Source organism: Coregonus clupeaformis, chromosome 24 (assembly GCF_020615455.1).
Source record: "Coregonus clupeaformis isolate EN_2021a chromosome 24, ASM2061545v1, whole genome shotgun sequence".
In the NCBI taxonomy this organism is placed as follows: Eukaryota; Metazoa; Chordata; class Actinopteri; order Salmoniformes; family Salmonidae; genus Coregonus; species Coregonus clupeaformis.
The window spans coordinates 24,993,072-25,021,008 of record NC_059215.1 but is presented as its reverse complement, the minus strand read 5'-3'; the positions used below and the strand labels follow the sequence as shown (position 1 = coordinate 25,021,008).

At 42.6% G+C, this 27,937-nt stretch overlaps 2 protein-coding genes across 16 annotated transcripts in view; both read right to left on the bottom strand.

Moving 5' to 3' along the window:
• kif1b (kinesin family member 1B) overlaps positions 1-9,768 on the bottom strand; it is a 100,080-nt gene extending 90,312 nt beyond the window's left edge. For 7 of the 11 annotated variants that reach the window (XM_045207121.1, XM_045207127.1, XM_041846329.2 and 4 more), the window contains exons 1-2: positions 9,482-9,762; positions 8,088-8,244 (exon numbers count right to left, since the gene is read on the bottom strand). In XM_045207121.1, the coding sequence (XP_045063056.1) occupies positions 8,088-8,193 (106 nt within the window). In that variant the 5' untranslated portion in view covers positions 8,194-8,244; positions 9,482-9,762. Of the gene's footprint in view, positions 1-8,087; positions 8,245-9,481 lie in introns of all 11 variants that reach the window. The other 4 variants (XM_045207125.1, XM_045207126.1, XM_045207129.1 and 1 more) reach the window with 2 other exon arrangements.
• A 1,126-nt stretch (positions 9,769-10,894) lies between these two features.
• ube4b (ubiquitination factor E4B, UFD2 homolog (S. cerevisiae)) overlaps positions 10,895-27,937 on the bottom strand; it is a 52,447-nt gene continuing 35,404 nt past the window's right edge. For all 5 annotated transcript variants that reach the window (XM_045207117.1, XM_045207118.1, XM_045207119.1 and 2 more), the window contains 11 exons: positions 26,589-26,688; positions 26,133-26,260; positions 25,505-25,603; positions 19,120-19,355; positions 18,717-18,843; positions 18,375-18,519; positions 18,158-18,292; positions 17,351-17,542; positions 15,747-15,921; positions 13,249-13,395; positions 10,895-12,522 (listed from right to left, as the gene is read on the bottom strand). In XM_045207117.1, coding sequence (XP_045063052.1) covers positions 12,455-12,522; positions 13,249-13,395; positions 15,747-15,921; positions 17,351-17,542; positions 18,158-18,292; positions 18,375-18,519; positions 18,717-18,843; positions 19,120-19,355; positions 25,505-25,603; positions 26,133-26,260; positions 26,589-26,688 — 1,552 coding nt within the window. In that variant the 3' untranslated portion in view covers positions 10,895-12,454. The remainder of the gene's footprint in view (positions 12,523-13,248; positions 13,396-15,746; positions 15,922-17,350; positions 17,543-18,157; positions 18,293-18,374; positions 18,520-18,716; positions 18,844-19,119; positions 19,356-25,504; positions 25,604-26,132; positions 26,261-26,588; positions 26,689-27,937) is intronic.

Sequence of the window (27,937 nt, the reverse complement as noted above, 5' to 3'; positions counted from 1 at the left end):
GAGAGCCACGAAGACATCTACCTTGCATAACTTTCGTTTTAGGTCATTTTTGTATGTTTAACTAGCTGGCTAGCTAGATTATTACGATTCACATATCTAGCTGATAATTATGACGTAAAACATTTGATTTGTGTATATCTTGTTTCGTCCATTGTTGCCATTGTCCTGGCTGGAAGTAGGTTCAGTAAATGGAGAGGTGCAGCGTGAGGTACAGTACAGTAGGGGGAGTGCGAGTGCTTCTCAAATGTAATGTTTTATGCGTTCTCCACACTTAAACACAAAAACGTACTCAAGAAAACGTCCTCGGAGAATGCATTCGGAGCATGAGTGTGGAGCACGGTAGTAGGCATATTGTGAAACACCCACAGTCTGTCTGCTTCTCATTAGCAGGTCATGTGTGTGTGTGCGTGTGTGTATTTATCCTCCGCTCTCAAATGTGTGTCAGTGTGTGTCCCCCGTCCCAGCCCCATTCCTAACAACGACAGTGTGGTATGTAACCTAACGTAGCAGGAGTAAAATAAACGCCTGAGTGGCGTTTCTTTCTTTCTGGTCTTGACGAGAAGAAGAAAAATTGTCGGGGGAGGTTCTCTTCTGCACTGTTCAACCAATCCAGTAAATGTGGAGGAGTTGTTAAGATGGAGTGTTGCATTGTTAACAGCCAAAAGCAGAAGTCACGTCACAGGCTCTCTTTCCATTTCCCCTGAAAACCGGATGATTCCAGTGGTTTGGACCCCGCTGAGGTTGCGTGGGATGAGGCCAGGCAAGGAATGTCACACCCTGAGTGGGGGTGGGTGCACCTGCGAGGAGGGAGATTACGTTGCTGCCAAGCCTGGCGAACTCAGACGAGCTGGAGGATTACACGCCCTAAATCAGGTCAATCGCCCCGGTCTGCAGAAGGCTCAATGGCACTATGACCTTCCCTTGGCCAATCTCGCCCGGGCTTATCTTGTCACCTCCTTGTCTCCCTGTGATGTATCAACCACCCTTAGTTTTCCCCATTCATACATGTGGAGTGGGTTTTGATTGACGTCTAGGTAAGCGAATAGCTATCACACTTCGAGTGTCACTGATGGACGGTGTAGCCCAGGCAATGCCTGAAGGGTTTTCTGGAAGGTCAACTTGGACATCTACTTAGCTGACCATGGTAGTGGAACCAATGCTGTGACCTTCCACCATAGATGGTATCTATGATGTTTACACCATAGAAATAGAATGACTAGAAAGGACTAAACCGCTCAGACCACAGCACTTTGACAGTACACTCAATACAATAATCTCATCTTAATTATTACAATTTTTTACTGTGGTATTCAAACCCCACTATGAATACCACTGCGGTAATTCTCTCACCTCTTCACTATGTAGAAGTCTGAATGGATGTCTATTATCCAAGAATGGTTTTCAATAAGAACCATTGATAACTCAGGTGCTCGTGCCCATAAAACCTCAGCAGATCTCCTTCATAAATGGAACAGTTGGATTGAGTGGCTAAAGCTGTAATATGTAAATTCTTGGCCAACCCGACCAAAGTCATACGAAATATGAGTTACACGCCCTAATCAGGTCAATCGCCCCCATGCATTCGGAAAGTATTCAGACCCCTAGACTTTTTCACATTTTGTTACGTTACAGCCTTATTCTAAAATTGATTAAATTATTTTTTTTCCTCATCCAATATACACACAATACCCCATAATAACAAAGCAAAACCAGCTTTTTAGAAATGTTTGCAAATGTATAAAAGAAAAATAAATAATGAAATATCACAATTGCATAAGTATTCAGACCCTTTACTCAGTACTTTGTTGAAGCACCTTTGGCAGCGATTACAGCCTCGAGTCTTCTTGGGTATGACGCTAAAAGCTTCGCACACCTGTATTTGGGGAGTTTCTCCCATTCTTCTCTGCAGATCCTCTCAAGCTCTGTCAGGTTGGATGGGGAGCGTCGCTGTACAGCTATTTTCAGGTCTCTCCAAAGATGTTTGATTGTGTTCAAGTCCAGGCTCTGGCTGGGCCACTCAAGAACATTCAGAGACTTGTCCCGAAGGCACTCCTGCGTTGTCTTGGCTTTGTTCTTAGGGTCGTTGTTCTGTTGGAAGGTGAACCTTCACCCCAGTCTGAGGTCCTGAGTGCTCTGGAGCAGGTTTTCATAAAGGATCTCTCTGTACTTTGCTCCGTTAATCTTTCCCTTGATCCTGACTAGTCTCCCAGTCCCTGCCACTGAAAAACATCCCCACAGCATGATGCTACCATCACCATGCTTCACCGTAGGGATGGTGCTTGGTTTCCTCCAGACATGACACTTGGCATTCAGGCCAAAGAGTTCAATCTTGGTTTCATCACAGAGTCTTTAGGTGCCTTTTGGCAAACTCCAACCGGGTTGTCATGTGCCTTTTACTGAGGAGTGGCTTCCGTCTGGCTACTCTACCATAAAGGCCTGAATGGTGGAGTGCTGCAGAGATGGTTCTCCTTCTGGAAGGTTCTCCCATCTCCACAGAGGAACTCTAGAGCTCTGTCAGAGTGACCATCGGGTTCTAGATCACCTCCCTGACCAAGGACCTTCTCCCCCGATTGCTCAGTTTGCCCAGGCGGCCAGCTCTAGGAAGAGTCTTGGTGGTTCCAAACTTCTTCCATTTAAGAATGATGGAGGCCTTCAATGCTGCAGAAATTTTTTAGTACCCTTCCCCAGATCTGTGCCTCGACACAATCCTGTCTCGAGCTCTACGGACAATTCCTTCGACCTCATGGCTTGGTTTTTGCTCTGACATGCACTGTCCAAATCATGTCCAATCAATTGAATTTACCACAGGTGGACTCCAATTAAGTTGTAGAAACACCTCAAGGATGATCAATGAAAACAGGATACCCCGGAGCTCAATTTTGAGTCATAGCAAAGGGTCTGAATACTTATGTAAATGAGGTATTTCTGTTTTTATTTTTAATAGATTTGCCAAAATTTCGTAAAAACCTGTTTTCGCTTTGTCATTATGGGGTATTGTGTGTAGATCGATGATTTTTTAAAATGTAATCCATTTTAGAATAAGGCTGTAACGTAACAAAATGAAGCAGTAGATCTGTTCTATGTGCGCCATTTCTATGCTTCCCGTTCTTAAGTTAAGTTTTTGCGTCTTTTACTTTCCGTTTTGTACACCAGCTTTGTACACCAGCTTCAAACAGCTGAAAATATATTTCACAGCGGTTTAGATGGTACAATGATTATCTACCCTATACTTGCTTGTTTTGTCACAAAAGCTGAAATTAGGCGAACTATTAGAATTTTAGCAACCAGGAAATGGTGAATCGATTTCTGCATAGTGCATCTTTAAAAGGGATACTGCTAGCATGCTAGTAGATACCCATAGACTTCCAGTCATTGTGCTAACGCTAGTTAGCATTGACTTGCGAAACTACCTCTAACTTCCTTCATACAGGACACAGAGACATAAAAATGGTATCCACAGGTTCATCTGACTCTGGGGAAGTAGATAAAGGGCATCATTGCCAAAATCCCGAAGTATCCCTTTAAGCACCGAAAACATGTGAATCTGGTCATGCACATTTAATAGGTTAGCATTAGCCTAGCCTGCACTGTCAGCCTAGCAATAGTGTATCAGAGGACCTTCTTTGCTGCGGCAATCAAACATGCTATATACAGTACATGAGTAATAGACTAGCCTATCCATAAAATTTGAATCTATGAGTCTATCCAACACTGTTAGCCTAGCGATAGTGTAGCAGTGGACCTTCTTTGCCACAGCGGCAATCCACCATGTTACATACATGATTGATGGGGGAGGAGGAATAGAACACATGAGTTACATAACAAGACACATAGACCATTGTGAGCAGCACATAAGGCTCATCATGAATGGTAGGCTTTAAACTCATGCGATCTGTCCACATTCAGTGTGCCAACGCTAGCTAGCGCCGCAACCCATTTTGTGTAATTTCCCGCTAATTACATTGGCTATGGTATGTCTGAGCACAGGCCTCCGCTGAAAGAGACCTTGCTTAGCTCCACCCCGCTCTCAGAGCCCTTGAATTCATCCCCTGCACATTGTATAATCACGGAGGAAAGGAGAGAGGGAAAGTGAGGGCACATGCCCTTGCCCCCTTCCTCTGACACAGACACGAATGAACACACACACACACCTTGAGGGAGGGTGGCAGCAGAATGACAGCAATAAGGGGAGCATCACAGCCCAGTCAACAACACAGCTGCTCCCTCTCAGCATGCTGACCAGGCTTCTCCGTAGACAGACACCCTACTGTAAGTCAGGCCTCTCTCCATCTATTTAAATTACAACTATTTCTAAAGGCTAGCAAACATACAACACAATCGAAGGACATTTTGCTATATACGAGTATGAAAACAGAGCCTGGATTCATAAAGGTCTCAGAGTATGAATGCTAATCCAGGATCAGGTTTTTCCTTTTAGATAATAATGAATGGGCAGGGGTGATCAGGGCACATATTTACAGTGTCTCGGAATAGGTGTGCTGATCTAGGATCAGGTCCTCCATGTCCATGTTCTTATTCATTATGACCTAAAAGGCTAAACTGATCCTAGATCAGCACTGTCTCCTACTCTGAGACGCTTTGTGAATACGGGCCCAGATGTTTTCAAGTGGGACTTCCTCTGTAAAAAAATAAATAAATGTGATGGTGCATTGCAGGAAATAATTTAGTCTTAGCTAAACAATGACATGTCATCCAAATACACGTTGCAGTCTTCAAAACCTGTGCTTCACGTTAAACCTTGTAAACGGCTAGAAGGGGAAGGCTTTGTTCAATTGTTCAGTTCTATTCCCTCAGCGCCACAGAGATGATCAAAGAATGCCTTCAATTATGAGATTAACACCTTCGCAAAACATCAAAGTGTACAGTGGTAGAATATTCCTCTGTGTAATGGCTTTGGGGATTTTAGGGAAGGGGCACATTATATTAGGTAGTGATAGAAGCATCGTTGTATAGCCCTAACTCAGTGTTTCCCCTAACACAATTGTATAAATAAACGACAGCATCTTAGGTACATCTTTGTAACTATTAAGGTCAAATCCCACATCAACAGTTGATGGATAGGGCGTAAGCAGTAATGTACAGTGTATTAATGAAGATTGCAGAGAATCGATCTTCAATGCTTTTTGGCAGGGCTCTTTACACAGTAAAAAAGGGGTTCTACTAAGCCAACATATGGAATTGTTTTAAGATCATCATACCAAGGATAATGTATCTATCAAAAGGAAGTTTGTTTGAAGTGCCTGTCCTATGTCTGAGAGATATAAGAAATTAATGTTGTGTTTTTTAACCATATTTAACCAATTTGTTTTGGCATAAACTACTTCCATTTATTTATTTTTTAACTAGAGCAAAACAACCGACATGTACACATTTGTGAGAGTCTCACCTTTCCATAGAGGGGTCATATTAGTTTGTAGCCCAAACTGTACGGACGCTAAAGACGTTTGTGAGAAGACTGATTTTCGGGATGTCTCTTGGTCTGACGAACACCGCTGTAGCTCGGCCACCATCCACCGCAGATGTGGAAGGCTGCCATTGGCGGATTGAGACGCAGCCCACGCAAAAACAGATATCTCTAGCTTAAACAGACAGATTTTGATGGTGATTTTTTATAAATGCTAATTAGATTTCCCTGGGGGGGGCGGACATCGACTCTAGGGGGTTAACCCAATTTTTCAACTGAAACCAAATCCCAATTTCTTCTAGATAAGAGGGGGGGAAGAGAGCTAGGTAGCGGTGGGGTGCCGCACCTATACAATGTTAGGGAAAACACTGGTAGAGCATGGCGCTTGTAACGCCAGGGTAGTGGGTTCGATCCCCGGGACCACCCATACGTAAACATTTATGCACACATGACTGTAAGTCGCTTTGTATAAAAGCGTCTGCTAAATGGCATATTATTATTATATTATTATAAAGGGCATGTTCTCTCATTGGCCGACACAGTCTGGGCTATTAATTTGTGTGGGCCTGCCTGCCACGGGCAAGACAGCATTCTCATCATACCATCTGCAATGGAGTACTGCTCTGCAATCTGTGCTCGTGATCGGATAGGAAGAGCGGCATTACTGCTGCAGCCTCCCTCTCCCCCTCTGCCACTCACCCCCAAAAAAAACATTTGACCACAGCTCGGCTCTGCTACACACCACAAGTCACCCAGGGCACCTCAATGTGTCATTGGCCTAATGAAAAAACACCAGGATGTGAAGTAAAATACTCAGGATTCAGCTAAAAGCTTTCCTTTAGATAGGTTTGGTACTTAGGAAGTGCAGGCGAGGGTGGCATTGAGTTCCGTTCCTCTGAACGTGTATGGATACAATCAACAACCAGCTGGTGTGATTGAAATAACACAAATGACTAAAGGCGACAACTGAACTTCAAGGCAAATCAAAACCTGTTCATGGAACAGGTTGCTAAAAGGGTTGTGTTACAGGCTCTTAGTACCAGGTCACTTGTGTTCCAGGTCAATATTATAATGAGGCATATAACTATCTGACATGAAGGAGATGGCATTCGTCTCATGAGGGTTTTAATGTGCCATTCAACAACAGGTTTTGGAATAACTATAGTTCATTCAAAAAGTATATTTTAGTGTTTTGTTCATTAGTCCATTGTTAATACAATCCCATTTTTATTTGCATTTCAACAGTCAAGTTTAAGACAGAGACAGAGCACTTTCAGTACAGAGCAAAAACTGATGATATGTTTTGAGTGAACTATCCCTTTAAAAAAAGCCTGGTGACTCATAGTCACAGGTGGACATGGTGAATCACTGGCTACAAACAACATGTAGGCCTCTGGCTCTCACGCTGACATTGTCGAATCCAAAATGATCTGTTACATTGGATAAATCCAAATGACTAAATTACTGGGGAGAAAAAAACATTACAACAGCGACGTCTCCTTTTCCAAATAGTGTATCTCTATATTCAACATCATAGTGTTATTCTCATTTTCTCTGTGCTAACAGAAATATGATATCGCTGTGCTGTCACGTAGACCCCAGCTTTGGGCAGCACATTAAATATGTCTGTACAATATCCATCTTAATCATTGATTCCCATTATATGCCATTGGATGGGGACAAATTCCATCTGCTGACACAGCAACTGAATAGCAATTAAGGTAATTTTGTTTGTTTCAACCTCAACATCTTGTAGAGAGCGCCATTCTAAATGACGGGAATGCTTATGGTTGAGCTAGTAGCAGCACAGAGGTCCAATTACTCTTTGAAAACAGTTTTGCTTTATATCAAAAAGATTGGTTTTTCATATACTGGAACGTCCACTTTCATAATTTGTCAATTTTCTATCTATGAACACAGTCCATCGTGAGCAATAATTGTCCACCTAATATAAAATAGCATGTTCTCAAAACAGTTCTACTGTCCTCGAAGGTGCACCAAAAGGCTGCGTGGAGTAGAACTTGTGTTTTCTGGAGTATTCCATGTCAACTCGAGGATGACATAACCACACACTCCAGACCAGTGATAAGCACTGCTACCAATATCAAATAGTCCCAACTGTGGGACAATGCATTGATGAATAGAAAGAGGGAGAGAGCCCAAAGAGCAGGCTGTGTCTACTTCCCAAATGGCACTCTATTCCCTACATAGTGCACTACTTTTGATCAGAGCCCTATGGGCCCTTGTCAAAAGTAGTGCACTATATGGGGAATAATGTTCCATTTGGGACATAGCCTGTGTCAGAATGGACCAACTCAGCATTTCTCACACTGAGGCTCCTCAGGCATGCATCTCTTTACAAAGGAAGAGGAATTCACTCAGAACAGCTTTCATTCCCTTTTCAGGCTGTTTCTTTTCAACACTGATCCATTCACTTTGTTCATTCTACTGTTTTCAACCAAGACCCCTAAGGTACAGAGCTGGCTTGGGCATGTGGAAACCAATGTGTCATGAAGCTAGATTTGTATCTGTCAGGTGGTCCAACATATCATTACATTTTAGTCATTTAGCAGACACTCTTATCCAGAGCGATTTACAGTTAGTGAGTGCATACATTTTTCATACATATCATGAGGATATCGTGTGTGTGTGTGTTACTTACTGGTAGAATTGCCTTGCATCTGAATGATGCATTTTGACTCCTTGCTCGTCTCTCTCGAGTTAAAGGGACGAACTCGGACAGCGACTTTCACAGACGCCCCAGACATGGTAGCGGTTTAGTACTTTCACCCAGTAGTATGATTCCAAAAATTACTCTCCTGAAGAAAGAAAAACTATTATTTTACTGTTGAATTACATACAAATTCAATGCAGGTTGTCATAAGTAATAAAGGGATGATTTGTTAGATTCGATATTAGAGGGGAAAATATGCGATATGGACACAACGTTGACAAGCAGTTAAATATCATCACATTTAAATATAATACAAAGCAACTGGAGAAATGGCAAATGAATGTCTCAAGTGGATGTCACTAGTCATTAAAATCTGAAATGTTATGCATTTCTCTAAGATTACAAGTATAGGGCACAAAAGGGTCAAATAACAAAACCTAATTCCCGTTATCATAGCTGGTAGGCCAAATGTTCAGACTAGACTAGAGGAGCCTACAATATGGCCGACTCATCACATAGCGGCTACATTATACCGGTATGCTACATAAATACATGTCTGAATAAAGACAGTAGGCTGTCTAATAACTAGGCTGCCTATTAGGCCTAGCTATTAGTCTACGTATTGATCATTTCATTTGGATTGTTAGTTTGTACAATCTCTAGAATAGGGCCGAGCATCGATTCGCAGAAATCTGATGTTTTCACCATGTCCTTGCAGTCAGCCATTTACTAGCCGAGGCATACGCCCATGCAATTCTATCTACCATATTTGGTAGAGGCAACCGTTCAGAGATGTGGCTACACCTTGAAATATGTTTAGGAAAAATATTTTCGAAATTTGAATTAGGCTAGTGGAAAACAGAAGACATTGTTGTAAAGCATTTGGCAACATATACCAAATGTTTTTAATATTAACTGAAACAATGTAGCCTAATCCGAAATGATACAATGTAGGCCCATCACTAAAACCAGTTGATATCGCACTGGCGAAATCAAACCTAGGTTTCTTCCTAGGTTCCTGCCTTTCTAGGGACTTTTTCCTGGCCACCGTGCTTCTACATCTGCATTGCTTTCTATTTGGGGTTTTAGGCTGGGCTTCTGTATAAAAATGGCTTTAGAAAAACATTTGATTTGATTTGAATGGCCTGATGTCGCCTTTCGAGAGAATGACTTCACGCGCAGGATATTCGATTTGGAATCATTTGTAACAATTCCATCGTAGTCTATTTGATATCAAATCAGAACAAAGTCTTGAAAATGTTTGCGATCAGAATACAACAGATTACTAAATTCATCTCAAGGAAAAGCAACAAAAAACATCAGTCGCTCACTCTACAGTAAAAATGGAATGGAAATAAACAGGTAATATTTAGGCAACTTACTTTTGAAGATCGAAACGAAGACTACAGCACCATAGAAAAGCAGCGAAAAGGAATAAGCGTTAAATTGAAGTATAATATTATTAATCAGAGTATGCTCGCAAAAAAATGGTCAAGCCCACTTTTATGAAAAACACCCATTATAGCAGTGTTTTAGTCTCCACCAGACAGGCTTCCACTGCATTCGTTGCTTCCTTGATGAGGTTATTTTCCAGTTCAGATGAAAGGCGGTCGTATATCTGCACACAAGCAAAAAAAAAAAAGAACGGATAGAGTACCTTGATTTACTGAGAAGATTACGTCAACTCCCTTTCGACTAGACTGATTGTCAGTTTGATAAGCCAATGAAATCAGACTAATGCATGAGCAATGCGTTGGGGAGCCAATAGAACTCCACGAAATGCGATAGGGGCCGTTGCATTTGGCCGTGACGCCATACTGCAGGGTTTCTCACCGCTCCCCGGTACGGCTGTCACCGCACTACGAAGGTCTAGACAGGGACCAAAGTGTTAGGCGCCCCCTAACAGGAAAAAGTGTAATTACACGATATTACACAGTAATTCATAGAAATCTTCAGACATAGATAGACCTGCCCTACAGACTTAAGCAAGGCATGATTTTTCTATTGAGTTCACTATAAATCAATTGCATGCGTCTTTGGCCTATCTGATTCTAACAGTACACAGACATAGGAACTCCTACCACAGATAAATGAATGATTATGATTATTGCCCCTGATTTTTATAAGGTCATGTCACTGAAACAACACTTGCAGTAGCAGCTGTAGTATAGCAGTGACTGTCAAACCATTTTGTAGCAGCTTTTAGGCCTGGAAAATAAGGCTCCCAACATTTTCAATGCCTGGACGACTGAATATTATAACCTAAATAAATATGTTTATTGTACAATTGCATAGTATTTTTTTTTTTTTAACGTTTGAATAATTGCTGGACAACTCCTGTACCCTGCAATGCTAGTTAGTTACCAGTAGTAATAATCAAGGTGTTTACATACCCTCCCTTCCTACTTATATTTGACAACCAGGCACGTGGGAAGTGTGCCTGACCATTAATTTGGAATCAAGCCATTGATAAACAGTGGTAACTTTCATTCAAAGGAATAAAGCAGTATTTGCAGATCATTGTGCTCAAACTTATTTGAAAGTAGAGGAAGTGTTTTATACCTTTGCACCTATTTGCATTGACATGCTTATTTTTTACTACCAGTGGTTCGCTATAATTTGTTCAAATCAGAAAACAATTACATTAGTTACGCATATGAATTCAATATATCTATATTATCCAAATGTAATATTACGAAGGTCAATTTCTATAGATTACATCAATAAACAACCCATTTTGATTAATATAATTAAATAACCCATCCCAGTTGAAAAAGTAATTTCAACACTAGCTGTGAACGTGTGTGCATCATCATTTATTTCAATTCAAAGTCCTGGATTCCAAAACAGGTATGTGGGTAAAATAAACAAATTCCTGTACAGTTAAAGGAAAAATCCACTCAAACTATATTTTGGTATTTTTTCATTAGTCCAAAATGTTTTGCATATCAGCAGTCAATTTAAGAGATTGGACTTTCAAGAAGCAAAGTGTCACTTGCCAAATCATGATGATGCATTTTGCGGAGTAGAGTTTTCCTTTAAGGGCCAAGACACACAAATAGCATTTGCTGGCCGAGAGCACTTAGCACCTCAACCTAATTTGCGAACTGATTTTACATATAGAAAAACATTGAGATCAACATTTGGTGAGATGTGTGCGAGCCTTAAGTTACAGTTAGACATTCCCAATTCCCATCCTACTCCTTCCCCTCGGCCCTGACCCTTCGATTTTTGCAGATCTGTGCAAAGCAATATACACTACACAGTTTATATCTATCCAGACCCTTCATATCTGCAAACTTCGAAGGGTTAGGGTTAAGGAGGAGAGGGAGGGAGGGAGCAAATTGGGTCTGGGTGTTTAAGTCAGCAACCTGGGTACGGATTAAGAAACAGTGCGCTTTGAGAGACATCTTGAGGTGGGAGATGTTTTTTTTGGTGTGCTCCTATATCCTATTGTTTCTCCAATGGTGTTCATGCTACAATGATGCTTTACATTGTTTTGTGATCGTTCTGCTCCATCGTAAGAGGGTTATGCCATGAGGCGCTTGGGAGGTTCTGAACTTTAGGCCATGCAAATAAAACTTTATTCACTCTTATCAAAGTCATCAACAGGGAGACACAAACCAAACTAACCAACCGTACATAATTTAAACTGATGCTTCACTTACCACTTTCATCAAATTAAGCTCACATTTAGTTTTCGTTTGTCTACAAGACAATCTAGCACGTTTAATTCAAGCTACATTTAAAAATATGTATTCTCATTTCCCAAGCCGCCTCAGCAAACTGCACAAGATGTGCGCATGTTGTACTGTAAACTGTATGGTTATGATAAACACTATTGTGAACTAGTTCAGCCACTTTCTTTTCAATGTCTTGTTGAAAGTTTTACCACCAAGACAACCAAAATGGATCCCAAATCCTAAACGTATCATCCGCCCCTTCATAAAGCTGAAATGTAATAATTCAGCTAACATAAAGTATACATAAAGTCTCACAAAACCGAGGGAAAATAAACAATGAATGTAGCAATGCATTCTGCTGCTATGACTTGTAGGCTGTGACAACTGCTTATCCTGGCAGTGTTATGTATATATGTAGATATATACACAAAGTCATGAGCAAAAACCTTTTAAAAGTCTTAACTTTATTATGTTTCATTTTAGAGCCAAGGGCCTTCAGATGACGACCCGAGAAAATAAGGATAAAGGGAAGAAAAATAAAATCAGGTTTCGTTTATTTCTCTCTTGCGTTTTCCCCCCGTTCTTGATGGTATTTCATTCACGCATGGTGAATTAATGGTGGTAACATCCCTTACTGACGGCGGGGGTGGGGGGGTCGAAGTTGGGGTGTCATTAGAGGAAACGTCCCTGGCCTTGCTTCTCTCTCATCCATGCCTGGATCCTCTCCTTCAGTTCAGGGACTGTGAATAAAGACAATGACAGAGCAGAACGTGAGCACAAGCCCATGGGGACCCACATAGTTAATAAAGTGTGCTAGCAGGACATGTTGCCTAAAAGAAAAGAAAAAATGAATAAAAGACTTCAATTCCAACTGTCGAGTGCTGGTCCACTTTTTTAATTGATTACGTGACCGACTGTTGTCTGGAAGCACCCTTTCACTGTTTTTACGCAAGATAGAGTTGAGAATGTTTCCTCCCTTTACCTGAGAACCACAAGAGTGTGCACAGGAAAGGATATGGGTGCAAAATAAGAGTGGGTAGACGTCCAAGTAAACTTTAGGGTTAAGACGTCTACATGCTTCCAATCCGAAACGGTTCATGCATATATTGTGATGTTTTTATTCGTTTTGGCCTTCGGCAAGGTTTCTTTTCAGCAGTTTTTTTTCTCTCTCTCGGGGCAAGCCAAAGTTCGGAATCGGAAGTCTACGCCCCTTCTTCGGTGATTGGTCAACAGTAGGGATTCTTCAATGAAGTGTTTGTTGTCATTCAACGACAGACGACTTCATTTTCATGCACATTTTTCGCCAAGCCTTTAGAAGTCACCATTTTCAGTAAGTCACATTTGTTTCGGGTGGGTACTTCCTTTTCCTCACATATCAAACTAACATTTTGAACTGCAGGCTATGAGTATAGGGAGTTACAATTTAAGTGGATATGACTTTGAGACGTGTGTGTGTGTACACATACGTGACTCCAGCATGCTTTCGTTGAGCGGCTGTCTGTTGAAGGGGTCAGTTGGGGAGTTGAGAAGGTGGCGGAGGATGATGGCTCGGTCCATGATGTTCCCAGAGGGCAATATCACAGGGTCTGTCATTAGGGTGTCCATCAGAGGGTCTGTGGACACAAACACACACATGCAAACAAATGTAATTTGTATCTTCAATTATTTATATATTTGCCTTCGTTGCAGCCCTCCCATTTATGCAACATTTGTTTTTTTTGTGGATGAAATTATGTGATATGCAAAAACAAAAATGTAAAATATAGAAATGTGCCTTGAGCTGTGTAAATGTATTTCGCCCAGGATGAGAGAGTACAATGTTGTGTCATGTTTGAGTGCGATGTGTTATATTGAAAATAAATAATTGTTTAATAAAATAAGTTAATGAAATATGAAATTAATCAAAATCGACACACTTTCCTCTATTCAGACGGTGTTTTTACGTCCTCTGCAAGTATATTTGCATGCATGTGTCTGTATTCTCAAATCAAAGCATAGACTTCTCCGAAACGCATGCAAGGAAATCATGAAGATAATTAAATTAGCTTAAAATGAAATGCTGGGTCCTATATTGAAATGTTGAGGTTGGTGTCTTTGAGGGTTTTATATGTTACACATTTAAAAATAAAACCTCAGGGTTTTCTTTAACCCGAGATAGTTAGTTGACACCTCAGATCCACAGAAGACGCAATCTCTATTGCACTCCACACTGCCCTTTCCCACCTGGACAAAAGGAACACCTAAGTGACAATGCTGTTCATTGACTACAGCTCAACATTCAACACCATAGTGCCCTCAAAGCTCATCACTAAGCTAAGGACCCTGGGACTAAACACCTCCCTCTGCAACTGGATCCTGGACTTCCTGACGGGCCGCCCCCAGGTGGTAAGGGTAGGCAACAACACATCTGCCACACTGATCCTCAACACGGGGGCCCCTCAGGGGTGCGTGCTTAGTCCCCTCCTGTACTCCCTGTTCACCCACGACTGCGTGGCCAAGCACGACTCCAACGCCATCATTAAGTTTGCTGATGACACAACGGTGGTAAGCCTGATCACCGACAACGATAAGACAGCCTATAGGGAGGTCAGAGACCTGACAGTGTGGCGCTAGGACAACAACCTCTCCCTCAACGTGATCAAGACAAAGGAGATGATCGTGGACTACAGGAAAAGGAAGACCACATCGAGGGCGCTGTAGTGGAGCAGGTCGAGAGCTTCAAGATCCTTGGTGTCCACATCATCAACAAACTACCATGGTCCAAACACACCAAGGCAGTCGTGAAGAGGGCACGACAACACCTAATCCCCCTCAGGAGACTGAAAAGATTTGGCATGGGTCCTCAGAGCCTCAAAAGGTTCTACAGCTGCACCATCGAGAGTATCCTGACTGGTTGCATCACCGCCTGGTATGGCAACTGCTCGGCATCGGACTGCAAGGCGCTATACAGAGGGTAGTGAGTACGGCCCAGTACATCACTGGTGCCAAGCTTCCTGCCATCCAGGACCTCTATACCAGGCGGTGTCAGAGGAAGGACTTAAAAATTGTCAAAGACTCCTGCCACCCTAGTCATAGACTGTTCTCTCTGCTACCGCAGGTCCAAAAGGCTCCTTAACAGCTTCTACCCCCAAACCATAAGACTGCTGAACAGTTGATCAAATGGCTACCCGGACTATTTGCATTGACCCCCCCCTTTCTTTTTAAACGCTACTGCTACTCGCTGTTTATTATCTATGCCTAGTCACTTTACCCCTACCTACATGTACATATTACCTCAATTACCTCGATTAACCTGTACCCCCCGCACATTGACTCGGTACCGGTACCCCTTGTATATAGCCTCGTTATTGTTATTTTATTATGTTAATTTGTTTATTTAGTAAATATTTTCTTAACACTTTTTTTCTTAAAACTGCATTGTTGGTTAAAGGCTTGTAAGTAAGCATATTCGGCGCAAGTGACAAACCAAATTTGATTCGATTTTGGTTTGAGTCTTTTACACCACACAAAAGGAAGTATGCAGCCTGCATTCCCCTCCCAGAGTATATTAAGTCAGTGGTTATAGGATAGCCCAGTCTAAGCGGTTTGTGTGACCGCCATTACCCACGTAAAATGTCCAACATTTTACCACGATAGAGGGTCTTCCCATTACTTTTATGTCCCAATCAAACTGACTTGGGGTCAGCTCTTTTGATCCAAGTCTTATACGTTATGAAAAAAATCAGTTCAGAACATTGCAGATAGAAATGTATTGTACAGAACAGACACTGTGCTTTACTAATGTGGCATAGAGAACTGTGCCCTGTCTGCACAATTCAAGTCATACTGTGATGTTGCATCCAAATTAACATGCCGCTGCTGTCAGGGGCAATTAGTAACAACACAATAAATAAAGATTTCAAACACTTTTTAAGTTCATACACTAGAAAGTTAAGTTTAAACACTTGCGAGTTTGAACACTTGCCTTTAAACTCGTCAGGTGCGTCACTGTAGTCCATTTCGGACTGAGAGTTCCTGGCGACTATCTCCTCCACCTTCTCCGATAGTAGCTTGAATTTTTCAATGGCGATGGTGGACTTGATGCCAGCTTTCGTCATCTTGGAAATCACTTCCTCAAAGAGCTCTCGGCTGTACGACCGCTGGAAAGGGGAGAGAAAGAACACATTAAAAAAAACATTTTAGTCATTTAGCAGACGCTCTTATTCAGAGCGACTTACAGTTAGTGAGTGCATACATTTTCATACTGGCCCCCCGTGGGAAACAAACCCACAACCCTGGCGTTGCAAGCGCCATGCTCTACCAACTGAGCTACACGGGACTATGTAACACCATGTAAGCCTGGGGTGTATTTATTACCGCACACCACAGCAAAACGTTTTGCAACGGAAAAACAAAAAAAATACGTTTCTTATTGGACAAATTCAGGAAGATCCCTCCCAGTTTCTTACCGTTTGCTTCTATTTGGTTCCTAGTGAATACATCCCTGGAAATGGGGGAAGGGAAGAAAACAGCCTTTTGAAGGAATTATCCCTGAGAGGTTTTGGGACGCGAGTGTGTCATTCTCCCAAATGATGACAAAATAGCAGAGGTGCATAAAGATGGCGGCCTCCATGTACTTATCACAACTGCCTCGTTTGCTAAGTTTGCCTTATTGTACATTGTTCTCTGTTACTCCTTTTTTGTATTGTCATTAGCACAGTATACATGATTCCAATTTTACCACCTAGACGCCGCCAATTTGAAAAACCCCAAAAGTATATTGTGCTACTTTGTTGGTGCATTGAACCATCACATGCACTGTAGTTTAAAAACTCAGTGGATAGTGCTAAAACAATGACATATCTGAATTCCTCCATCGTTATACCTCTTCGCCATTGAGATGGTCAGCATGGTCTGTACTAAGAGCACAGTCGCTGGCAGTAAACATTCTCTCCCCAGGCTTTGTATTGTAGCTAACTACTACAATGTGCCTTGAATTTCATAAACAAATAAGTATTTTACCCAAGCCTTGTATTATGACATACTGTAGGTGTGTAACCATAGGAACTGCTTTAACTTCCTGCTATGGATACACTTAATATAGCTGGGCCACCAATCACAAAATGTGACTTGAATGGGAATGTCCATTCTAGTAATTATATTTCTGTGTGCGTAACAATCAAGTTGCAGTAAGGTCATTCCTTCGGAGTCGTTTTAATGTATAAAGCGCTTTATTTAGCAGGGGTTTAGATTAGATTAGATAAATGTATTTGTCATGAATGGTCAAAACACTTAAATAATCTTTTAAATAATCTTACTGGTAATACTGTACATCAGTGAAATTATACAGTATAGAAAATACATACAGTAAAGCATGCATACAAACATTTATTGTGGCCTACTACTACTCAGACCTGGGTTCAAATTCTTAACATTTTGCTTGAGTCTGCCTGGAGTGCCAGATTGGCGAGGTTTGCAGTTTGGGGACTTTTTTATTGGTTTATTAAACAATGCAAGCTACAACAGGCAAAGTATTTGAATCGATTTCCCAAGTGTTTGAAAGCCAGGTGTGCTACTACTACAGTTTACCTGGTCGTCGGCGATGGCCTTGGCAAAGCGGGCACAGTCAAGTTGCAGGTAAATGTCAGTAAGCTGGTCCAAGAGCTTTTTGGGCTCAAAACCATACTTCTCTGGGTTCTCCACCTTCAGGTCCCGGCACTTGGGCCCGCAAAGCTGCTGGAGGTTAAAGTTCAGCATGGCCGCCAGACGAGGCCCCAACTCCTGAAATGCACAGAGCAGGGAGTTAAGTCACCAGGAAAAATATGAATTAAGTGCCTACATCCCTGAATAGGAGTGGTTTATGGTTACTATTGAAGTAGGCTTCATACAGTAATATGTTTCCCCATGCCGCTACACAGTAATGTTCTATTGTTGGCAGAAAAATAAAGGGAATGATGGCCACCACTCAGTAAACAAACGTTTTTGAAAAATATTATCGTGGGGCTTACTTTTCCCACCATGGCACTCATGAAGAAAATGGATGAAGGCAAGTGCCTTGATGGAAAAAGTAAGCAAACAATTAATTTTCCTACATTTTTCATTTTACTAAGTGGTCGCCATCATTCCCATTAGTTTTTCTGCCAGTCATAGACTACTCTTTTCAAAGATCACCTCCATGGCCTTAGTTTTTTACCCATTCGAGCACACCAGCAAAAAAAAGTATTATTGTCAATGTTCTATTTGGCTGCTGTGGGGGCTGTTGACAAACAGTATATAACCGCATCTTTGTCGAATACAACATTGTAAACTATGTTCTAGTGCCCATCTCTCCCTTTATAGACTGGAAAGTATGAGAAAAAAAACACGTTTTTTTCCCCTGGTCAGAGTGGTACTTACGGGCCGGAGGAAGGGCTTCTGGACCTGCTTGGTGAGGATGTGGAACATGTCGACAGTCTCGGTGGCCAGGGCCAGGTAGGAGCGCGACACCCGCTCGTCCTGGGTCAGCTGGGACTGGCGGCTCTGCTGCTGCTCCTGAGGGAGAAAGAGTCGTAAGGCATTATAAAGGCGCTTCGTAACATGTTCATGTTTTTCCCCCCGGGAAAACCGTACTGACTCTGGGAAGCTGATCCCACTGCTCCTTGTTCTTCATCTCCTCCTGGACCTCGTGGATACGCTTTAGGGACTCCAGGCTCTCGTCCAGCAGGAAGGTGGTGTCGTTGATCAGCATGTTGATGTAGCGCACAAACTGCTTGCCAGAGCTACAGAGGAATAAACAGATGGATTGACTGACTAGGAGGCCTTCAGAAGCCAGTCAAAGTCACACAAACTCAGTCTGAGTAAATTTGACATGCAGCATTCAGCATGACCGGACAGCGGGCAGCTTTTTAGACCAGGCTATCACCATAATAGGTATTGTCATAAGATAAATACTAAGCTTTGATTCTAGCCCACTTACTTGAACTCCTCCAGGAAAGTGCCGTGGTGACCCACGTTCTGCCAGAGGCTCTTGAAGATGGTGCTGATGTGGTAGCGGATGGTGAACTTGTCGTAGAACTCGCTGGTGGCACCAGTGTGCTCCACATCTGTGGAAGGGAAGGCACACAAGAGTCAGTTGCCTGTGAGAATCAGTGCACTTGACTCCACTCTAATAGCATTTGTACACTACTGAGTCGAGCCAAACCGAGCAGTACTGTGATGGTATGGTTACACATCCACTATAGTTGATGGAACCATGCTGGAAAGAACAATCTGAAGAAAATATCCAAGCCAGCACAGTAAACATGTTCGTGCAAAAGTGTGAAAATTGTGCAATGTGTCTAATTCTACCCCTCCCAAAATGCTGCACCAAGTGGTCACACCTGTGTAGAACTTCATGAGGGCCGGGACCAACTGTTTGACGGACAGGGGGTGGTTCTCCATCATCTCGGAAAAGCGCTGGGTGCGCAGCTGCACTGCCGGGTTGGTGACAAACAGCACTTCCACCAGCTTAGCGATCAGGTAGGGGTTCCGGATGTAGTTCTGACTGCAGATGAACACCACCAGAAAGGTGACAATGTCCTGGACGCAGGGCTCATACAGAACCTGAGGGGAATACCTGCGGGGAATAGAAAGCAGACGCTAACTGTCAGTCAAAAGCCATTTTCACACAGAAGATGCAGTATTTTACATTTTCAAAGAATTATGTACTTTCTATATGACACCCATTCAAACAGCCCCATATATACACTGCTGAAAAAAATTAAGGGAACACTTAAAACAACACATCCTAGATCTGAATGAATGAAAGAATCTTATTAAATACTTTTTTCTTTACATAGTTGAATGCGCTGACAACAAAATCACATTTCAAACATCACACTCAAATGTATCAACCCATGGAGGTCTGGATTTGGAGTCACACTCAAAATTAAAGTGGAAAACCACACTACAGGCTGATCCAACTTTGATGTACTGTCCTTAAAACAAGTCAAAATGAGGCTCAGTAGTGTGTGTGGCCTCCACGTGCCTGTATGACCTCCCTACAACGCCTGGGCATGCTCCTGATGAGGTGGCGGATGGTCTCCTGAGGGATCTCCTCCCAGACCTGGACTAAAGCATCCGCCAACTCCTGGACAGTCTGTGGTGCAACGTGGCGTTGGTGGATGGAGCGAGACATGATGTCCCAGATGTGCTCAATTGGATTCAGGTCTGGGGAACGGGCGGGCCAGTCCATAGCATCAATGCCTTCCTCTTACAGGAACTGCTGACACACTCCAGCCACATGAGGTCTAGCATTGTCTTGCATTAGGAGGAACCCAGGGCCAACCGCACCAGCATATGGTCTCACAAGGGGTCTGAGGATCTCATCTCGGTACCTAATGGCAGTCAGGCTACCTCTGGCGAGCACATGGAGGGCTGTGCGGCCCCCCAAAGAAATGCCACCCCACACCATGACTGACCCACCGCCAAACCGGTCATGCTGGAGGATGTTGCAGGCAGCAGAACGTTCTCCACGGCGTCTCCAGACTCTGTCACGTCTGTCATGTGCTCAGTGTGAACCCGCTTTCATCTGTGAAGAGCACAGGGCGCCAGTGGCGAATTTGCCAATCTTGGTGTTCTCTGGCAAATGCCAAACGTCCTGCACGGTGTTGGGCTGTAAGCACAACCCCCACCTGTGGACGTTGGGCCCTCATACCACCCTCATGGAGTCTGTTTCTGACCGTTTGAGCAGACACATGCACATTTGTGGCCTGCTGGAGGTCATTTTGCAGGGCTCTGGCAGTGCTCCTCCTGCTCCTCCTTGCACAAAGGCGGAGGTAGCAGTCCTGCTGCTGGGTTGTTGCCCTCCTACGGCCTCCTCCACGTCTCCTGATGTACTGGCCTGTCTCCTGGTAGCGCCTCCATGCTCTGGACACTACGCTGACAGACACAGCAAACCTTCTTGCCACAGCTCGCATTGATGTGCCATCCTGGATGAGCTGCACTACCTGAGCCACTTGTGTGGGTTGTAGACTCCGTCTCATGCTACCACTAGAGTGAAAGCACCGCCAGCATTCAAAAGTGACCAAAACATCAGCCAGGAAGCATAGGAACTGAGAAGTGGTCTGTGGTCACCACCTTCAAAACCAGTCCTTTATTGGGGGTGTCTTGCTAATTGCCTATAATTTCCACCTGTTGTCTATTCCATTTGCACAACAGCATGTGAAATTTATTGTCAATCAGTGTTGCTTCCTAAGTGGATAGTTTGATTTCACAGAAGTGTGATTGACTTGGAGTTACATTGTGTTGTTTAAGTGTTCCCTTTATTTTTTTGAGCAGTATATATACAGTGGGGAGAACAAGTATTTGATACACTGCCGATTTTGCAGGTTTTCCTACTTACAAAGCATGTAGAGGTCTGTCATTTTTATCATAGGTACACTTCAACTGTGAGAGACGGAATCCAGAAAATCACATTGTATGATTTTTAAGTAATTAATTTGCATTTTATTGCATGACATAAGTATTTGATCACCTACCAACCAGTAAGAATTCCGGCTCTCACAGACCTGTTAGTTTTTCTTTAAGAAGCCCTCCTGTTCTCCACTCATTACCTGTATTAACTGCACCTGTTTGAACTCGTTATCTGTATAAAAGACACCTGTCCACACACTCAATCAAACAGACTCCAACCTCTCCACAATGGCCAAGACCAGAGAGCTGTGTAAGGACATCAGGGATAAAATTGTAGACCTGCACAAGGCTGGGATGGGCTACAGGACAATAGGCAAGCAGCTTGGTGAGAAGGCAACAACTGTTGGCGCAATTATTAGAAAATGGAAGAAGTTCAAGATGACGGTCAATCACCCTCGGTCTAGGGCTCCATGCAAGATCTCACCTCGTGGGGCATCAATGATCATGAGGAAGGTGAGGGATCAGCCCAGAACTACACGGCAGGACCTGGTCAATGACCTGAAGAGAGCTGGGACCACAGTCTCAAAGAAAACCATTAGTAACACACTATGCCGTCATGGATTAAAATCCTGCAGCGCACGCAAGGTCCCCCTGCTCAAGCCAGCGCATGTCCAGGCCCGTCTGATGTTTGCCAATGACCATCTGGCTGATCCAGAGGAGGAATGGGAGAAGGTCATGTGGTCTGATGAGACAAAAATAGAGCTTTTTTGGTCTAAACTCCACTCGCCGTGTTTGGAGGAAGAAGAAGGATGAGTACAACCCCAAGAACACCATCCCAACCGTGAAGCATGGAGGTGGAAACATCATTCTTTGGGGATGCTTTTCTGCAAAGGGGACAGGACGACTGCACCGTATTGAGGGGAGGATGGATGGGGCCATGTATCGCGAGATCTTGGCCAACAACCTCCTTCCCTCAGTAAGAGCATTGAAGATGGGTCGTGGCTGGGTCTTCCAGCATGACAACGACCCGAAACACACAGCCAGGGCAACTAAGGAGTGGCTCCGTAAGAAGCATCAAGGTCCTGGAGTGGCCTAGCCAGTCTCCAGACCTGAACCCAATAGAAAATCTTTGGAGGGAGCTGAAAGTCCGTATTGCCCAGCGACAGCCCGAAACCTGAAGGATCTGGAGAAGGTCTGTATGGAGGAGTGGGCCAAAATCCCTGCTGCAGTGTGTGCAAACCTGGTCAAGACCTACAGGAAACGTATGATCTCTGTAATTTCAAACAAAGGTTTCTGTACCAACTATTAAGTTCTGCTTTTCTGATGTATCAAATACTTATGTCATGCAATAAAATGCAAATGAATTACTTAAAAATCATACAATGTGATTTTCTGGATTTTTGTTTTAGATTCCGTCTTTCACAGTGGAAGTGTACCTATGATAAAAATTACAGACCTCTACATGCTTTGTAAGTAGGAAAACCTGCAAAATCGGCAGTGTATCAAATACTTGTTCTCCCCACTGTGTGTGTGTGTATATATATATATATATATATATATATATATATATATATATATATATATATATATATATATATATATATATATATATACATATATATATATATACATACACACACTACCGTTCAAAAGTTTGGGGTCACTTAGAAATGTCCTTGTTTTCGAAAGAAAAGCAATTTTTGTCCTTTAAAATAACATCAAATTGATCAGAAACACAGTGTAGACATTGTTAATGTTGGAAATGGCTATTGTAGCTGGAAATGGCTGATTTTTAAATGGAATATCTACATAGGCGTACAGAGGCCCATTATCAGCAAAATGGCACGTTGTGTTTGCTAATCCAAGTTTATCATTTTAAAAGGCTAATTGATCATTGGACACTGTGTTAACAAACCTCCAAACGAGCTTCAATGCCATACAACACTCCTTCCGTAGCCTCCACCTGCTCTTAAACACAAGTAAAACTAAATGCATGCTCTTCAATCGAACGCTGCTGTCACCCGCCCACCCGACTAGAATCACTACTCTCGACGGGTCTGACCTAGAGTATGTGGATAACTACAAATACCTAGGTGTCTGGTTAGACTGTAAACTCTCCTTCCAGACTCACATTAAGCATCTCCAATCCAAAGTTAATTCTAGAATCGGCTTCCTATTTCGCAACAAAGCCTCCTTCACTCATGCTGCCAAACATGCCCTCGTAAAACAGACTATCCTACCGATCTTTGACTTCGGCGATGTCATTTACAAAATAGCCTCCAGCACTCTACTCAGCAAATTGGAGGTAGTCTATCACGGTGCCATCCGTTTTGTCACCAAAGCCCCATATACTACCCACCACTGTGACCTGTACGCTCTTGTTGGCTGGTCCTCACTACATATTCGTCACCAAACCCACTGGCTCCAGGTCATCTATAAATCACTGCTAGGCAAATCCCCGCCTTATCTTAGCTCATTGGTCACCATAGCAACACCCACCCATAGTATGCGCTCCAGCAGGTATATCTCACTGGTCATCCCCAAAGCCAACACCTCCTTTGGCCGCCATTCCTTCCAGTTCTCTGCTGCCAATGACCGGAACGAACTGCAAAAATCTCTGAAGCTGGAGACTCTTATCTCCAGCTTCAGTTGTCAGAGCACCTTACCGATCACTGCACCTGTACACAGCCCCATCTGAAATTTGCCCACCCAACTACCTCATCCCCATATTGATATTTATTTTGCTAATTTGCACCCCAGTATCTCTATTTGCACATAATCTCTTGCACATCTATTCATTCCAGTGTTAATAGTAATTGTAATTATTTTGCACTATGGCCTATTTATTGCCTTACCTCCATAACTTGCTACATTTGCACACACTGTATATAGATTTTCTGTTGTATTTTTGACTGTACATTTTGTTTATTCCATATGTAACTCTGTTGTTGTTTTTATCGCACTGCTTTGCTTTATCTTGGCCAGGTCGCAGTTGTAAATGACAACTTGTTCTCAACTGGCTTACCTGGTTAAATAAAGGTGAAATAAAATAAATAAATAAAAATTAGAAAACCCTTTTGGAATTATGTTAGCACAGCTGAAAACTGTTTTCTTGATTTAAAGAAGCAATACAACTGGCCTTCTTGAGACTAGTTGAGTATCTGGAGCATCAGCAATTGTGGGTTCGATTACAGGCTCAAAATGGCCAGAAACAAAGAACTTTCTTCTAAAACTCAGTCTATTCTTGTTCTGAGAAATGAAGGCTATTCCATGTGAGAAATTGCCAAGAAACTGAAGATCTCGTACAACGCTGTGTACTACTCCCTTCAAAGAACAGCGCAAACTGGCTCTAACCAGAATAGAAAGAGGAGTGGGAGGCCCCGGTGCACAACTGAGCAAGAGGACAAATACATTAGTGTGTCTAGTTTGAGAAACAGACGCCTCACAGGTCCTCAACTGCCAGCTTCATTAAGTAGTACACGCAAAACACCAGTCTCAACGTCAACAGTGAAGATGCGACTCCGGGATGCTGACCTTCTAAGCAGAGTTGCAAAGAAAAAGCCACATCTCAGACTGGCCAATAAAAAGAAAAGATTAAGATGGACAGTCTGAGATGTGGCTTTTCTTTGCAACTCTGCCTAGAAGGTCAGCATCCCAGAGTCGCCTCTTCACTGTTGACGTTAAGACTGGTGTTTTGTGGGTACTATTTAATGAAGCTGCCAGTAGAAGACCTGTAAGGCGTCTGTTTCTCAAACTAGACACTAATGTATTTGTCCTCTTGCGTTTATATTTTTGTTCAGTGTACAATTTTTCAGCAGGTATACCCCCTTTTATACATATTATTGTGTAACCAGCTATTTTGGAGGGGTGTTGTTAAACCCAATTCATCTTTCTTTGATTCCTTGCTACCTCTCTGCTCGCCTTCTTCTCAAAACGCATTGGTGGAGAAGATCCGAGGGAAGGGACCTTGGATCCTCTCCTGCAATGCGGTTTAAGAAAAGGCGAGGAGAGCATATGCAAGAATCAAGGGGGAGACTAATTGAGAAAAAGTCAAAACAGAGGAAGCTTGTCCAGGGAGGAAGAGGAGGATGGTCCTCCTCATGTACTTATTAATAAAGGAAAGAGAATGGAGAGAGCTAGGAGTTTCTCCAGGTCGGGTCACATGGTCAGGAAATCCTCTTGGCCCTACTGATACCACATCCCTTTGAAGTTAGCATTTTAGTAAACAATTCTCCAAGAAATGCATAAAAGATGGAACTAATCATTTGCTTCATTGTAAAACAGGGTAAATGGACACCATCAATCCCACTCTGGGTTATTTGTCTGGCCTTTTACTATGCAATTAATATGACAATCGATCTGTCGACTTACTGCACAACGAAAAGCAGGAACTCGGCCACATCTTCAATGTAAAACTCCGGCAGAGCAGCAAAGCTTTTGGGAATCTCCGGATTCAGTGGTAGACTCATGCTGAAACAAAGGGAAGGAAGGAATATATAAGAGAGTTTTTGCTCCACTTAACGCATGTCACACAATACAAACAATAACACAAAGATGAGGAAGATGAATCTAATATAAACATTTAAATAATATAATTATCAGATTAGTAAAAAGTTGAATCCCTCAGTTTAAATGGATTGTGTGAGATTTTGGCAACTAAGCCCTTTTTCTACTTAACCAGAGTCAGATGAACTCATCGATACCATTTTTATGTCTGCGTGCAGTATTAAGGCAGTTGCTAACTAGAGTTAGCTTAATTGGTAACTAGCTTCAGGACAATGACAGGTTCGCAAAACTATCCTCAACTTCCTTCAAACTGCACGCAGAGACATAAACATGGTATCCATGAGTTCATCTGACTGGGTAGGTTGAAAAAGGGCTTAATTGCCAAAATCTCACACTATCCCTTTAATCATTGCAGATATATTATGATGTAAAGTAGGCTATGAACTCATATTGCATCATTAAAACAGTTCCTGGTTGTGGCAGAGTGACTTACTGTGGGTAGGCTGGATCCACCATGCGTAGGATGAGCTGAATGACCATACTGTAGAACTGCAGACATCTGCGTAATAGGTTCTCGTCCAGAAGACCCGCATCGGCACAGGCTTTGGAGCGCACCAGTTTCTGTCAGGGCCAAAGATCAAAGATTGAGGGGTTTCTAGTGAATATTGTCTTTAACTCATGACAAGAGTTGAAATTGTTTATTTTCTTGTTTGCAACACTAATTTCAGTATTTAAAAAATCTATGAAACTACCCAAAACAGAAGATTTGGAAACAAACTATGACACGGGATAGAGTAAATGTTGCGTTTTCTAGGGTTTTTACACTTAAAATTTACCAAAACCTTATCACATATGACAAGCAGAACACAAGCAGATGGGAGAGTGGGTTAAGTCCCATTAGCCTGAAAACAGTGGGGGGGAAAAAAACAAGAAAAATGTCTTAGCGAACCTTGAGCTGGGTTTTGCATCTTTTTAGCATCTCTCGGTGTCGGCTGGCCAGCGGAGAGTCCTTCCACTGGCTCTCACTGTTCTTCAGCTCCTCCACCGTCCTGCCACGCCAAACAAAACAGGGTCGTATTCATTAGTATTCAAAACATCTTGCAACGGATAACAAAAACAAGCCTTTCTTAGACAACTTCAGCTTGTCCCTCACTGTTTCAGTCAATGTTCTTAATGTTGGGTGCCTAGTGAATACAACCCAGCCTTCATACACGCACTAATAAACTACATACACACCTTGACACAATGAAATCATCTCCGCTCTTAGGCCAATAAAGTATCAAATGATCACCACTGAATTGTAACAATGAGCTCCTCATTAAAATATGAACACATTTACATTATGGTATTTCACTGGTTGAAGACGACCGAATTACATTTATTACAAGTTTAAAAAATCCAAAGCCAATATCTTTTTGGAACTCTGAAGCCAAATCTCTCTGAAAACTCCTTTCTTGAGATGGACCTCTAAATTCTATGGTCCCAGGTAGAGTTAAGAGTCCAGTCTTACCCAAGCCCGGTGAGCTGAAGCCCCGAGCCCAGGCCTGAACCAACATCACAGAAATGTAATGAGCCTGAAAATTCTAGAAAACAGCATATTGATTTAAACTGGTGTTGAGAACAATGCAGTGGAGGTGGGCGGCAATGGATTGAGGAGACGAGGAAACAGCCCTCATCTTAGAAGTGCGATGAGAGAGAAACTCACCTTAGGCCTAGTTATGATCAACTGAATGACTAAAATATTGGAATAGGTTATAGGCTAATGCAATTGAAGGCATATATCAAATTGTTTATTACTGAAACTACCAAAGTCATATCCAACCATTATAATACAATTAAAGCGTGTGGACTTGTCGTGATAACAAAAATCTGACATTGATTGATTTTTTCACCCACTGGGGAGCCAGGCACAGCCAATCAGAATGAGTTTTCCCCCACAAAAGGGCTTTATTACAGATATAAATACTCCTCAATGGTCTCAGACGATCCCGCATGTCGTGGTAACACGTGGTCGGCGGTTGTGAGGCCGTTTGGACGTACTGTCAAATTCTCTAAAGCGATGTTGGCTTATGGTAGAGAAATTAAAAATTAAATTCTCTGGCAACAGCTCTGGTGGACTTTGCTGCAGTCAGCATGCCAATTGCGCGCTCCCTCAAAACTTGAGACATGTGGCATTGTGTGACAAAACAGCACATTTTAGAGTGGCCTTTTATTGTCCCCAGCACAAGGTGCACTTGTGTAATGATCATGCTGTTTAATCAGCTTCTTGATATGCCACCCCTGTCAGGTGGATGGATT